General features: G+C 39.7%; 1 protein-coding gene across 2 annotated transcripts in view; it reads right to left on the bottom strand.

Annotated features, from left to right (window-relative positions):
• The window catches only part of LOC121963002 (E3 ubiquitin-protein ligase Midline-1-like), a 68,322-nt gene that overhangs the window by 21,260 nt on the left and 32,056 nt on the right, over window positions 1-15,006 (bottom strand). For both annotated transcript variants that reach the window (XM_042513358.1, XM_042513357.1), the window contains exon 2: window positions 6,545-7,338. In XM_042513358.1, the coding sequence (XP_042369292.1) occupies window positions 6,545-7,270 (726 nt within the window). In that variant the 5' untranslated portion in view covers window positions 7,271-7,338. The remainder of the gene's footprint in view (window positions 1-6,544; window positions 7,339-15,006) is intronic.

Raw genomic sequence — 15,006 nt, 5'->3', positions numbered from 1 at the left:
CAGAGGTAGAGCCAGTTTTGTGTTTTTCAAAGGAAAGCTCCCCTCACAGCATCTGCTCTTAATCACTGTTCTGCTGCAGTGCTGCAGCACACTCAGATCCTCTCTCAGCCTCCTCTTTTCTCACCCAATAGGAATCCCCTCTTTGAAACTGAAGCAAAGTTTGCATGTCACCTAACGTCTCCCTGTCGGCTTAGAAAAAAGAGAAGTTTTTCCACCATTGTCATTAGTGCATGTACTGTTCATGTGGGTAAAAGTGGCTGTGTGTACGCTATGAGTGTGAGCTAAATCACCCCGAAGCAGTGCTGATAATTTAAGAATGTATGCAAGGGGATCACACACACACACTCAAACATAGATGGAGACAGGTAGGCAGGTGAACTGAAACCTTGAGAGAAACTACATTTTTTTTCGAGATTTACTGTGACACTGAGCAGGATTGTCTTCTCAGGAATTCTCAGAGCCAGAATTTCACTTTCTCATTTTTGCTTGTGTGTATGTGTGTGTATGTGTGTGTGTGTGTGTTTGTGTGTGACAGAGAGAGAGAGATCAGAGAAACCTCAGTCACACAGATGAATAGAGAAACAGTGAGACAGAGAGTAGAAAGGTGGGCAGTTAAACAGCATGATATAAATTAAAGAGAAAGTGGGTGGAGGAAACACAGACCATAGGATTGATCATTTATGTGTTTACTGCTGTTCTGTACAGTGTGTCCACCCATCTTTACACACATCTACACTATATTTATCTCTTCTTGCTATGTCATCATTCTATAGGGCATTCTGTATTTGATGGAGGCCACCAATGTGTTTGCTATACACCCACTTTTCTCCCAGTGAGCTCCTCAGTAAATTGGAAACAATATTATTGTGTGTTTGTGTCAGTCTGAGAGAAACAGAGGTGACTCCTGCAGAAAGAAAGTAGCCCTTATCCAAAGCCAAGCACAACAAAGCTGAAAAAAAACACAGTATAGAAGGAATATTGCGCAGTATAAAAAACGGGGGAAAGGACGGAGTGTTTGTTTGATTGAGAGACATTCAGGCCCCAAACAAAAGGGATGTTTGTGCAGAAAGAAAGTCGACAGTGGGTGCTGTGCCATACCTTCCCAAACAATAACTTAAGTTGAAACTTCATAATACCTGATTTTACAGTATGAGTAGTGATTTAGAGCTAACAGATAATGTAGCATGTAAATGGTAAATACTGTACATCCATGCAACTTGCATTTTATTGTATTGCCCTTTTATAACTAACAAGCAAACATTTCAGCTTGTTAATGCCTTTGTTTACAAATTGCAGATGCTTTTTTTCATCCATTTTTCACTCACTTTTTGCACTTTTTGCACATGTGATATCATGATGTTCTGAAACACCCTGTCGTACACCTCTCTATCACTAAAGGCAGTTATTAGCTGGTGTTGCTCGTTAATGATTTACTTTTGGGGTAGTTTGTAAAGGTTGGAAGTTAAAGGTGGAAATTGTCAACATGATAGTAAGGACTATATTAAGGAAAGATGTCAGTGATTATGTGCATTCATGATATAAAAGATGAATGAGACAGACTGAAGTCTTAAATTAACTATTTTGCTTATCAGCAAGGCTATGAATCTAATTGTGTGTCTGTTCATGTTTTCTTGTCAACCCAAAGTATGTTGTTGCAACACTGAAGGGCAGCTGATTAAACCAAATGGATTACTACATAAACACCACAAACCTATGATTTGAAACTAAAGCTGACAACACACATCCACACAGCAGTCCCCATCCTTTATACTCAAGGTTCTTTCTCCTCAGACCCAGAGCCAAGGACTTTAAAAGCTATTTCGAGCCGCCTTCTCCGTCAATTTCCTGTGACGGGGGTAATTTTATCTCTGAAAAAGGATGGGTGTTCCCACAATAACCTCCACAGCTTTTATCAGACACACCACCGCTGCCACTGAAAAAAGGAAACTATTCCAATCATCTGATATTCCCCCCCGCTCCCCGTGCCGAGTGGGGATATCTCAAATTCCAGCAGATCAGTGCAAAAAGTGATATGCATGAAATGGTCCGGAAAATATGACCAAAACAGTTTTGCCTTGTCAGACTCCAAAATGAAAGAAAAGCATCGTATCTGAGTGAAGGAGGGAGGGAAAGGGACTGCCTGTACATCCTTAAGTATTTCAAGTTTTAACCATCGGGTTACCTGACAAACAGAGGCTTTCATCATGCTTTGCTGTGCCTCCTCTTTTTAAGAAACTCCCCCAAAGTTTGCAGTCTTTATGAATTAAAAATCAAATGTGTTGCTCAGCATAAATATTGCATAGCGGTTGAGTTGTTTCCTGTGGTAATTAGCTTGGATTGAGACCTCAATTTATGTCCTACCCTGTTTCTGTCGCTCGTTCAAAACTCTCACCACAAAACTTTGCCTTTTAAAAGCTTCCACTCAGTTCAGCATTGCTAGCAAAAAATTAGAAGCAACATGTTTAATTAATCTAGTTGCGGAAATATTTCAATTGAAACTGACATATTTTTTTCTTTTTCTCAAGGTTTAAAAAGACTACATTAACATCACTTGTGTTATATAATCATAATTGGAGATGAGATTCCTGTTTCTGTCAAGATTTGTTTGCTTATGCAGTGCATGGGTTTGTTGCATGTTTTTACTGTATACATGGCGCAATAAAAGGGAACTATAACCATAGCTCTACTGAAATGAATTAAGGTTATGTGGCCTGACAGTAGCTTTCTACTTTGCAACTGAATTTAGCCTGAGGCTGAGATGTGTATTAAGCCTCACTTTAGATCCAGCAAAACAAGTCACTGTTTAAAAAAAAAGTGTTGGTGTTTGGGTAATTTTCCCTCAAGATATAAAGTATGTTGCATGTATCTCTCTCTTAAAGGAACAATTTAATATCAAATAAAAAAAAAAAAATATATATATATATACATATTTTCCCTTTTACCTGTAGTGCTATTTATGCATTTAGATTGTTTTGGTGTTAGTTGCAGAGTGTTGGAGATATCAGTCATAGACATGTCTGCCCTCTCCAGGATAATGGGACTAGATGGCACTCAGCTTGTAGTGCTTAAAGTGGCCAAAAATATGTATCACTGGGCAGAAGGAAGCACGTATCTACTGCTAGATAACCGAGCACAGCTCAGCCAGGGAGGATACCATTAATATTTACATGTCGTGGCGTCATGACCATGACCCTCTTATCTATGAGAAGATTCATGAAAGTGCTCACAACATGCTTATTGGATCATCTTGAGTAACAGATTTTCAAATGTATTTCTTGGTGCTTTGCACACCACAAGCAGAGTGCCACCTATAGTTCCATTATATTGGAGAGAGGGCAGATGCGTCTGTGGCTGATATCTCCAACAAGGACACTAAAGATAAGAGGAAAAATATGTATATTTATTATGAGGGTGAACTGTCCCTTTAAATGCCGTGTCCTGAATCTTCAGCTCAGGGCTAACTGTGTCTTAACCCATGGTTTCTATCAATCTCACGTCATGTGCCAGCTGGATGTCGTAAGGCTTTTGAGGGCCTAACAGGTGGTCAAATCCCCTCTAACTTCTGGCGAAAAAAAAGGCACATTTGTTTTCTGCGCGTGAGAAAGGGGCTGCTGTCTGTGTCTATCTTCAGATTATTGTAAGGAGAGAGGGCAGATAAGGGGTCTCTAGTGTATGTGTGTAGACATGCATGCATGGGCGTGCATGTGTTTGTGTGTGAGAGCCAGAGAGAGCATGCTCAGGAGTTAATGAAGCATTCATTCACATTTTGTTTTCCCATCTGCTCTCCCTGTCCTCACAAGGTACAGTGACTTTATTTTTTTGCTTGATTCATTTTGAGGATTATATATAAAGCAGATGATACATTCACAAACAAACTAAATGTCATAACACATGGTTAAATCAATGCCTAAAATATTCCATACTTAGGATCATTTCACAAATGTTAATATCATTGTCTTCTGCTCACACTGTGGGTAAAGTCTGGTTTGGATTTGGAGCTTAACCACATAATCACATGAATTCCACAAGCATCGAAAGCTGAGACACTGCTACTCTAAGTACAGAGCCCCTAAAGTCTTGAATTTATTTTTATTTTTTTAATTTTGTCTGCACAATTTAATTATCTTGTGGGAACAAGTTATTATGTTGTGCACACAGCCTAATTATCTTGTGAACACAGGTAGGCTTATTGTCTTCTGTGCACAAGATAAAGATTTTTTGCACTCAAGATAAAAAAACTCATAATCTTTATATATTAACATATCAACTTTAGATTAAAAAATCACCTTTTAGATAAAAGGTACATCACCCTTTGATAAAAAAAAAATAATCCCCTTTATCATCTCATTCAGCTATGAATTTCAATTCATCAGATTACATAATTCTTATTTACTGATGACAACTAGGGAGATATCAATAATTAAATTTGGTTATGGCTAGCTGTGGCTATCTCCCTTGCTAGCTTTATCCTGATATATCTCTCATTCTTTAGCTGTCTAGTCAGCTGTCTCTGAGTGCTGTAAAAGGCATCTCTGATTTCTAAAAGTTGTTTTAGATATTGGAGGTTAATATACATTTGTTTTATCTTACAGACATGTGCTGTGTTCAGCAGCTCAAACTGTGAAGGAGCCACCAGGGAAGTGTGTGTCCTCAGGCAATTCATTCAAATTCACATGTATAGAGTGAATCACACATGTGCCACTTTAATGCAGCCTTTAATGCTGAGATGATTTCTACCATAAGTATTTCTTCAGGGGTTGGAATACACATGTCATACAAGTATAGTACACAGCAGGTATCCTCAGTATGTTATGCGTGACCAAGTGTCTCCTATGAGTGCCTGGGCGATATTTTTCAACCTGCGAGCACATCAGAGAGAGGGAAAATCTTTTATAGCTTTGCTTTTTGTGTTATAGCAGATAATTAGCCCGTGTGATAACTGGTGGGTGCACTGACCTGTGCAAGGCTACGTTCTCTCCCCGGATGAATGGAGGGACCGTGATGATTAGATGATGCACTGACCCGTAGCTTTTCTGCTAATTATTCTTCTCTGCTTAAATTTGAAACACGCAAGATGAGAAGGTGCAGACACAACGTGTCAGTGACAGGACATGAAGCCCATCAGTGGAGGCAGAGCGGCCTGAAAAAAATAGAGTGCCAACCAGCAGAGGGCCCATAGTAACACATCAATGTGTGGGATGTTTCCTCTTGAGGGATGGTGGTGCAGATATATCTTTTTTTATCATAGATTTTGGTTACTGTTTGGTGCTTTTCTACTCTACAGGTTTTGTCTTCTATTGGGAGATCTGTTACACTCTTTGAAACTAGGCTGTTGTATTACAAATCTGCTATTTTCACATTAAGCACTTACATAATTGGTACCTTTTCTTCTGTGGGTACCACGACTTGGAATCAGTTGTTGTGATTTAGTTTGTTCCATTATATCATGGAAGGCATGCCCCCTCTCTGAGGACGTATTACAAGCTACTTCACACTTGAACACATGTTTCAAACCTCTGGTAAAAGGAAAAACCTGTTTCTCATAGGAGTCACACCACAGCGTTTCATTTAAAGACGTTGAATAGGCTGAATAAACACTTTCTGAGTCAGCGTGCAGCAGGGCATTGCTGAAAATGTTCCCAGGGTAAGTGGTGCTTTGGAAAATTATTGTTCTTTGAGAATATCTGTAATGTTTAATGAATCTGTGGGCTGATCAGCAGAACATGAGGAAAAGATCTGACTTTGTTTTCACCAGAATGGTCAAGGACTTTGTAACTTTCCAAACTACATCAGCTTCATACATTAAGGTCAGTTTGCTAGTAATGGACAGGAGTTCTCAGTCTGTGAAAACAGCAAACAAAATTCCCAATCTCTATAGACGTGCAATACTAAATCAGTAGAGTTGCCCTTTAAGAAAAGTGATTTATTCTTCAAGGGCAGATTAAACGAGGAGCAGCATCCGGTGGGCATTCCAAGTACATTTCCTCCTGCATGAACTCTTATGTAACGCACACACATCTTCACACGTACTGCCTCCGTGGCCATTACCAGCACACTCTAATAGCCATGCTCAATTAAGCACACCTACACCTCGCAGGCATTTGGCGCTCGTTAACCTGCAACCTCATTGAAGACACCATGCCTCGTCACTAATGACACTTCCCATATTCACTGTGTGTGCATGCCTCTGAATACCCTCCTGGCACGCTGGCATGGTGTAGTGATTATGCTAATTGCTTAATTATTCAGCAGAGATAATAAGTCAGCGTGAGATGATAAAATCGTACTTCATAATTGAGTTAGATACCTGGGTAAGGATAATAGGAAATTTCATACTGCAGAGCCGCATAAAATTAAAGCCTAAAATTCATTTGTGTTAAAGAATAGAGGGATTGAAAAACCTTGATATTAAGGCCGCAGGTTTTCTGACATATTTGTACGTGTTAAACGCCAACACCAACTCATGAAAGCCATATTATTCACACAGAAACAAATGTTAAAGAAACTTAAAAAATAAAAATAAATAAATAACTCCCGGGCTTACCCTAAGTTTTTCAAAGCGGTCGCTCAGTGCTGCTACCTGGTGGTCTCTGTGCCTCCCAACCAGTTTGCACAGCGAGCAGATGAGCTGATCATCAGTGACACAGTACATGTTGACCTTCTCCTCCTCATGCTCGAGGCACTGGAGCCCTCTGAGGTGGGAGTCTGGCATGGGCTCTATGAGCCTATGGCCAGTAAACGGCTTCTTGTTTGGGTGCGTCGCTCTGAGGCACTCCTCGCAGTACGACACCTCACACGTCACACACGTTTTGACGGCATCCTGCGGTGGGTCCTGCTCACAGAACTGGCACTGGACCGGCTCAGGAGGGGTGCCTGGGCTCGACATGGCAGCACTGACTGGGACCAGAGCCAACCGGTTGCTCCCTTCGTCTCCGGGAGAGTTGGGCCCGCTGTGGGGCGCAGGCAACGGCAGCGGGAGAGGCACCCCAGCTGAAGATGATGCCCGCTGAACTCTATCAATAATGTTCTGCAAGGTCACGTTCCTCTTAAGTCCTTCTAGTCCACGCTCCGGACTCAGGGAAATGACATATCTACAGGTGGGGCACTGGAAGGCGCCGATGCTCTGAACAGATTCGTTGGTAGCACAGTGGGAAATGAGGATGCGATGGGCGCAGCCAAAGCACAGGCTGTGGGCGCAGGGGAGCAGTAGCGGGTCTTCAAAGAGCTCCAGGCAGATTGGGCAGGTCAGCTCTGACTCCAGAGTGTCCATCCTGCTCAGAGGAGGCCAGGCGGGACCAGGCGCAGCGTCAGCGAAATCCAGAAGAGCCGCTCAGCTGTCTGCAGGCCAGAGACAGAGAGATCGATGGAGGAAGGCAGAAGAGAGAGAAAAAAGGAAAGAGAAAGCAAAAGGATTTGAGCTTAAATGGTGTGAAACGGCTTACTTCTCACTGCTTTCTTGGGAGGACTTATATCTCAATGGAGCAGACCACTGAGTGGACTTAAAGAATGGAGGTGCTAAGTGCTGGATTTTCAAAGTCTAAAGATATCAATTGTCCCTCATTTTCAGTTTTCACACAAAACAGAATACTTTAAAAAGTGCAGCATGTTTTTCGATCTTAAAAAGCAACAATAATTATACAGTAAATATAACTCAAAGACTTAAAAAGACAGAAAACAAACACCTAGGACTAACACAAAGCAACATACCAAACTTGATATAAACCAGTGGCAATAAATCCATTTAAGAAGCAAGAGTTTAGTTTTTCAATCCATGTATGGTCTGCCTCAATTTTTATGGTAGAGCCAAACACACACCCAACTGCACATTGAAAACTCACACGCCATAATAACTTTCTTCTTCTGCATCGATCAATCATCAATAAGGCCACGTGTTTCAACATTAAATGAACTATAGTGACAAATAAAAAGTGTTGAAAGACAGAGCACCATAATAGAATACTGGAGAAAAATCCTGACAACTCAGAGAAAATGGAACATGGAAGGATAAGCAACAAAATGTATTGTAGCCACCTAAACATCAACATCTGTTTAAGTGTATGCTATATTTAGAATATTTTCACAGCTCTACCTATCCATCAGACAGCAATTTCCAACAAGGGACTGCAGCTGTTCTCCCATTAAGAAAAGCAGTTACTTGACTTTTACTGAAGACAGGAGCCGCTTGTTTACCCACTGCTCTGATCAGTAAGTTACTTTGTTATTTTGTATGGTCTTTAAAAGGGTTAGTTCGGTTTCACCAAAGTCACACAATAACATTAACAAACAAAGTGATCATGGCTGCAGAAGACAATTCATTTCTGTGTTCAGTCAGCTCAAATTACTGTTTATGTCAGTGGAGTCAGGTGGGTTTGAGAGCATTGATGGGAAACAAAGCTGCTAAAGGCCTGTCTGTCATAACAGGCTTTCTGCATTTAGGTGGCTAAAATACATGTTTTGTAGGCGGCCCCCAACCACAGCAGTACATAGCTTCCGTGACAGACTCTTCTCTAAACTGGGGGCATGCCAACTGCAATTTCCTGTGTGTATTATACCGACTATGGATAAGTAACTGATACAACTACTCTAAAAGGTCCAATCTATCCCTTTAAGTAACTTTGCACTAATTAGTGTCTGTAATGGATTTGCAGTATTAGCAGTGAGGGATGTAGTGTAATAAATGTTGACCAATGGGTGCTAGGAAGAAAGTATTTTGTTTCCTTTGTTGCTGACTGTTGTCTAAATTATTGTCCAGCAGTGGCTGCTGCAGCTTATTGGCAATCAGTACTTGTTAGTTTATTCTGTGCAATAAAGGTAAGCTGTATTTTCCATTTGAATCTAAATGGCTAAAAAGTAGTCTGGTTAAAATAATTTTAATATAATTCACATTTGAAGATGTTGCAGGAGTGGCAGCTACAGGCGCAGCTGTAGTCAATTGTAAAATAGTGCACATGTTCATTTGTTCCTCCTCTCCAGTACCTGAGTCTCTGAGTCTTTCTGTCTGACCCTCGATGCTGACGGTCACCTATAGAATTGATGATAGTTGTTGGCGTAGTTTGTGCAGTTTGATTTGTGAGTTTTATTACGGCTTAGTGGGAAACTCACACATTCGCATCTGTGTTTTTAATCGACCCAAATCAGCACCCACTATTCCTTAACTAATAAGGCAGTGATTACATCAATGGTGAGGTTCGAGGATGTTAAAGGGAACCTGTCTTGCTGAATGTTTCACTAATAAGAAAATGTCCAGAAATATTATATCTAGAGTGATAAGTACATCAGCAAGTCGATAAAAAAAGTGTGTGATAAACATGTTTTCATCAGTCTGTCCAAAACTTTACTTTGAGCTTCTGACTCAAAGTAACAAATTCAACTCAATATGCAAGGTCTGTTTTCTTTGTTCCTTCTTCATTTATGAACTTAGCCAGAGGGCTGTTAGTGATGTTAGTTAGTTTGTGGCAGAAAATCACAACTGCTTAAAAAAAACAAACAAACAAAAAAAAACTTTCATTACAAAAAAACAACATTTCAAGATTATAAGAAACCTATACAAACCCCTCAGGGAAATCGGATCATTGTAGGCTGGAGAAAATGGATCACTGCAGAGGCAAAGAAAGTGATATAGGGTTGGAAATTAGCACCATCCAACCAGCCAAATGCTGGTAAAACGTGCAATAAGCTGAGAGATTTGCTTTATTTACCAGCCAAAAAAATGTGTTAGTGGCTGGTAGATTTTGGAATCCAACAGCCAAAGTTAATTTTCAGACCTGATACACACTCAGTGAAATAAAATGTAAATACTAACTAATAAAACAATAAGCACATTGATACTATTATCAAAAAACCAAGTGGCCGTTTTTAATTCCCCTGAATGTAGTTAAGACTATTACAAATGAAATCTATTGAAGATATGCCAACATGATTAGATTTTTTGTGAGATATATTAAAGGAAATACACATTGGCATGCAAATTCATGCAAATTCATTCAAATGAATGCTAGAAAAAATGCTCAGACTAACACTAATTCTAGTATTAGTATATTAAGTATATTTATATTAGTATTATATTAGTATTAGTATTCTATAAATCATCATAATGACCACAATGTTGTTTTCTGAAGCAGGAAAGGCATCCAGTCCTAACCCTACAGTGTGGTATTTTCAGCAGATGTCACTGTTTACTGAGCTTAAGGCATGGGTGCATCTGAGTGGACTACCACACTCAGAATATCCCTCCTATTTGCGCTCTTGCCATCTTTATGCATGGCTTCCTTTCATCCTCTGTGCTGCTGATAAACTAAGTCGCCCGTGATATCTGAGGCCAGATAACATTCATTTGCAGTGCAGATGAGCTGCGGGATCAGAAAATAGATGGAAGGAGAAAAGAACATTTTCAGATTTATTATAAAAACTGATGTGAGTCAAGCAACTTTGATCTCTTATTTCTAAATAAGAAAGGAAAGCCACATTTTGAACTAATGCAAATATGAAAGGATATAGAGGAAGAGGAGGACACAAAGTGAGTGGGAGAGACGAGAGTGATGTAGCAATCACACGCTTCAAATGAAATGAAATAGGTATGAGTTTGGGGGGACTGTAAACACATCAAATCCTTAGAGACACACTCACATTCACACTTGTCCTTACATATTGATACACAGTCAAATTCCCACAGACACACAGCAGTTTCTCTAAAGTACTGGAGAGCCTCCCCCTTTTTATACTTCGAGATGTTTTGTCAGTGAGGACTGAAGCTTGTTGACAGTCCAGTGGAACTTGGAGAGTTGTGTTGTCAAAGGAATTTACTATAGCATCATGTTTTTGGTCAGTTTTCCTGCGAAGAGTATATAGAGTGCTATCTTACAGCCAGTGCAAAGCAGCACACAGCATATAGCACAACTGCCATTCCGAGTTACAGACCACCACCGTTGTCATTTTTATGTCCAGCACTTATGTAGTGTAAGTAGCAAATGTACTTGTGTCTTACTATGAGCCCATGGGCATGCGGGTCTTAAAATGAGGTGTGCTCAGGTGCATTGTTGCCGTTTTTTTTTTTATTTTCAGGCAGCAGAAAGCGATTGCACCATTGACAAACAAAAACCTGGTCTAGAGTCAGAGTTTTTAAATGGTGCATTATTCATACAGCTTAGTAAGATGTGCCTACATAGACAGGTTCACAATGCACATACTCTCTGCTTGTTACACATAGGGATGGGCTGCAGGTGTGTGAAATAATGCATCATTAATGTGGAAATTATTTATGTTGTTTTCTATAATGTGAACACAGCAGAGCAGAGCTAAATGCTGCTGTCAGACTCCACATTAAAAGAAATGATGTGCACATTTACTCTAGTGGAACAGCGTAACATCATCGATTATTTCAGAAGCTAAAAGTTTGGTTCTGTTTTCTTTGTCAATTTTCGCAATACAGTTTTTTGTTTTGCTGCTTAAATGTCCCTACGTAATTGCTGCAGCGACATGACTGCTTTTACTGCATTGCTCTTAGCAGAAAACAGCTCGCTTTTCCGCTTTGCTGAATCCACCTTGTAAATAGGAGTTTGCCAGGTGCATGCCAATCTGACTTTTAATGGGAATGGGAGACAACACTCTGACTGTTTTTTAACCCAGAACACAGCTATGAGTAGGCTAATTAATTGACTTAATACATCCACTTCTCAACACTGAGCCTTACTTTGGGCCCAGATTATGCACTCTTTAACTAGCAAAAGTGGAGTTGGATGCACCCTAAATGCACTTGTGCCATGTGCTCTTGATGTATGTTAAGATCACTTGAAAAGGTGTCATGGTAGATACCAAAGTTTGTGTCCTTGTGTGTGTGTGCACGATGATAAAAAAGGGGCCCCGAACATAAAAATAACAAAACTAAATAACAACTTAAAGGCGTTACGAGAAATCCTATTCCACATTTAAACAGAATGTGATTAATCACCAGGAACAGATGTATTACTCATTTTATATCCAGGTTTTCAGGTGTGGAGTCACAACATAACACAAAGGTGGGACTGAAAAGATGATACATGGCATTGAAAGTCTTTTAAGCTTCACTATTTGAATATATAGCTCTGGGATCAAATAGCTCTGGGACATGTTAAAGGGTTTGCTAATAGTGACAAAGCCACAAAGAATTGTGCACTGTTTTGTTTTAGCAACTTGTGAGTGTGATGGAGATGGTCCAGACAAACACAGATAAGGGAGAGTGACTTTTGGATGTACATTTGTTGGGTGGCTACAAACACGACTCCAAATGAATGCTTAATGTGTCAGCTGGGGTTGCGAATAGGCAGCTGTTTGGCAATAACTATAGCAAAACTTGTCAACAGTGCTGTAATTTCAGCTTGTTTTACTTTCCCCAAGTGGCCAAAAAAATCAATTAATGCAGCCTAAAGTTTGCCACAGCAAAATGTCAAAAAATCCAAACTTATGGCAAAGCTAGAGGCGGTAGTAGTTCTATCAATAATAAAGTTGATATTAACAAGTTGGAGGCCAGCTCCAGCTGTAAAAGGCAGCAGAACTTTCTCATTAAGTTGCACTGAGTCAATTGACAGTAAAGCTGTTGAAAATGAACAGTGCACTGTAAATTAACCCTGTATTAAATTAAAACAGGTTTAATATGGCCATAATCTTACATAGCTCATTTCCTTTTAACATGGTAACACCAGAATTCAACTTGTAAAGTCCTGCTCCACAGTACTCTTATTGTATACAGCCTGACTCTGCTCCTAACCCAGTGTTCCCAGTTAATATCTCCTTTTTTAAACCTGTGTTTATTGGAAATAACTTTTTATTAAACCTAATGAATCACTTGCAGTAATGTATAGGGTGTGTACTATACAATGAATACCATAAATGGTCGTGTATTAATGAAACAAAATTGAGATTTATGCAGTCCATCCCTGTGCAGAGCTGTCAGCCATAAACAAAACAGCATTTCACAGAAGCAGAGGCAATCCATAGAAAAAAGTTCCCAACAAAGCCAGCAAAGTTTGACACTGACAAAGCTCTGACAGGTTACGGCTTGACAGGAGGGGGAACCTGGAGGCACTAAAGGATAAAGAGAATAAATCCACCTCATTGTGACAAAGACAAACACAAACAAACCTAAATTTGACACACATAGTCCCAACTGGCAGATGAGACAGGGTGAAATGCCTCTTAGCACACCATAGGTGACACTGTTGAACCATGCATTGAGGTGACATGGCACAAAACAGAAAACATAGGAGGACTGAGGGAGAGGAGGAAAGAGTGGAAGAAAAAACAGGGATGAGAGAATGCGCTCAGACTGGAGGAGGACATTGATCAAATCCAGGCGAAGCTGTTTGTTTTTCCCACCATCACTGTGTGCCTCATGACTGTCAGAGCTGCCACTGTGTGTGAAAGGCTCTTCTTCTGTGCTGGCACCACTGAAAACGTCAGTACCAATACTCTTCAGTGGGGGGCAATACAAAGCTGAGAGAGCAGTGGAAGAATCCTCCACTCTCTCATACCTCATCCTTTCCCCTGTAATACATGCTATTTCTTACTGAGAGGAAAAACACATTTCATGTATATATATGGCCATAATTGCACATTGCAAAAGCATAACATAACGTTTTTAGTTGGCTTTATGCAACTTGAAACTTAATAGGTGCTTTTTCCACTATCCAGCTGTCATGGTGTTAATGCATTTTGTTATTTCAGACCTTGTAACTCTCTTTTCATCTGATGTTTAGTTCTCAGTCAGTATCTTAGCATTTCTTCCAAGGCCAAAGAGCATATCATTCCCTAGCTTGATGAGTTTGTTCACTCATGGGATATGTTATAAGTCACAAATAGCTGTGTCAAAGCCAGATGGAGATGTCTAAAATTTAGGCTTTACAGGCATAACAAGTTCAACATTAACTTAAAATGTCCCGATCCGATCTCAAAGATCGGTGTCATGGCCGATCAAGCCTTTTTTTGACTGATCGGGTTGTCTATATTGATCCTCCAATCTGTTTTTCACACATTTGTTTCTACTTTTATGCACAGCAATGCAGATAGCAGCCGTTGTCAACTCTGCACCGTCTCTTTCTCACTGTGCTAAGATCCTGTGTGTAAGAGCAGGGGCTGAGCTGATTATCTGTAACCATTAGATTGCAAATTGTAAGAACTTTCCTTTATCGATTATTGTTAATACTAATACTACTACTACTACTACTACTACTACTAATAATAATAATAATAATAATAATAATAATAATAATAATAATAATCGTGTTGTTATCTGAATAAACCATAAAACTTTGTTTGATTCAGTTCTTAACGACAGATTAATCGATTGTCAATTAATTGCTATCATCCCTAATAACCATTTTGGTCAGTTTATAAGATGTGAAACCAACTGCCATAAAGGAAATCTTAAAAAAAAAACAAACTATGGCACAGTATTGTCAACATTGCAGTGAAATATAAACATTTTTAGTCAAATGAGAAACTACAGCAATAAAATATAAGAACAGAAACCAAAAGAAGCACATGTTTAATCCTGCCACAAACTTTTGATAGTTCTTCTACTTGACAGTTAAAATCAGTGAGCCTCTGATCCCTGCTCTCTTCCTTCTTCTACACAGATAACAAAACAGTGTCTGGCGGATAAGATATGCTTAGGTGTGCATAAGGGGATCTGTGGTAGAGATGCTCCTCGTTACAAAAAGAGTCAAATTCCTGTATCATCTTCTTCTTGTCTTTCTATTTCGGGCAGTTTTCACTGCTCTGCTTCTCTCCTGTTACCGGACCATGTAACCCAACTCCAAAATGCTACATTTCTATTTTGAGAGGTACAAATGTCATCGCCCTGATGCTACTCTCGAATGTATGCCGTTTTTATTTTGAAACAAAACCTTGTATATGGTTCCTATCCCTAAATGTCAGAGGATGACCTTTTGCAGTGGAACATTTTTTAGTGTTACAGTATAACTTTGAAGGATGTCCACTTTTTGCCCTTATTCAGAAAAAGACAATATTCCT

This window comes from Plectropomus leopardus, chromosome 24 (assembly GCF_008729295.1).
Source record: "Plectropomus leopardus isolate mb chromosome 24, YSFRI_Pleo_2.0, whole genome shotgun sequence".
NCBI classification, from domain to species: Eukaryota; Metazoa; Chordata; class Actinopteri; order Perciformes; family Serranidae; genus Plectropomus; species Plectropomus leopardus.
The sequence above is the reverse complement of the archived record's forward strand: the minus strand, read 5'-3'. Positions and strand labels throughout refer to the sequence as shown.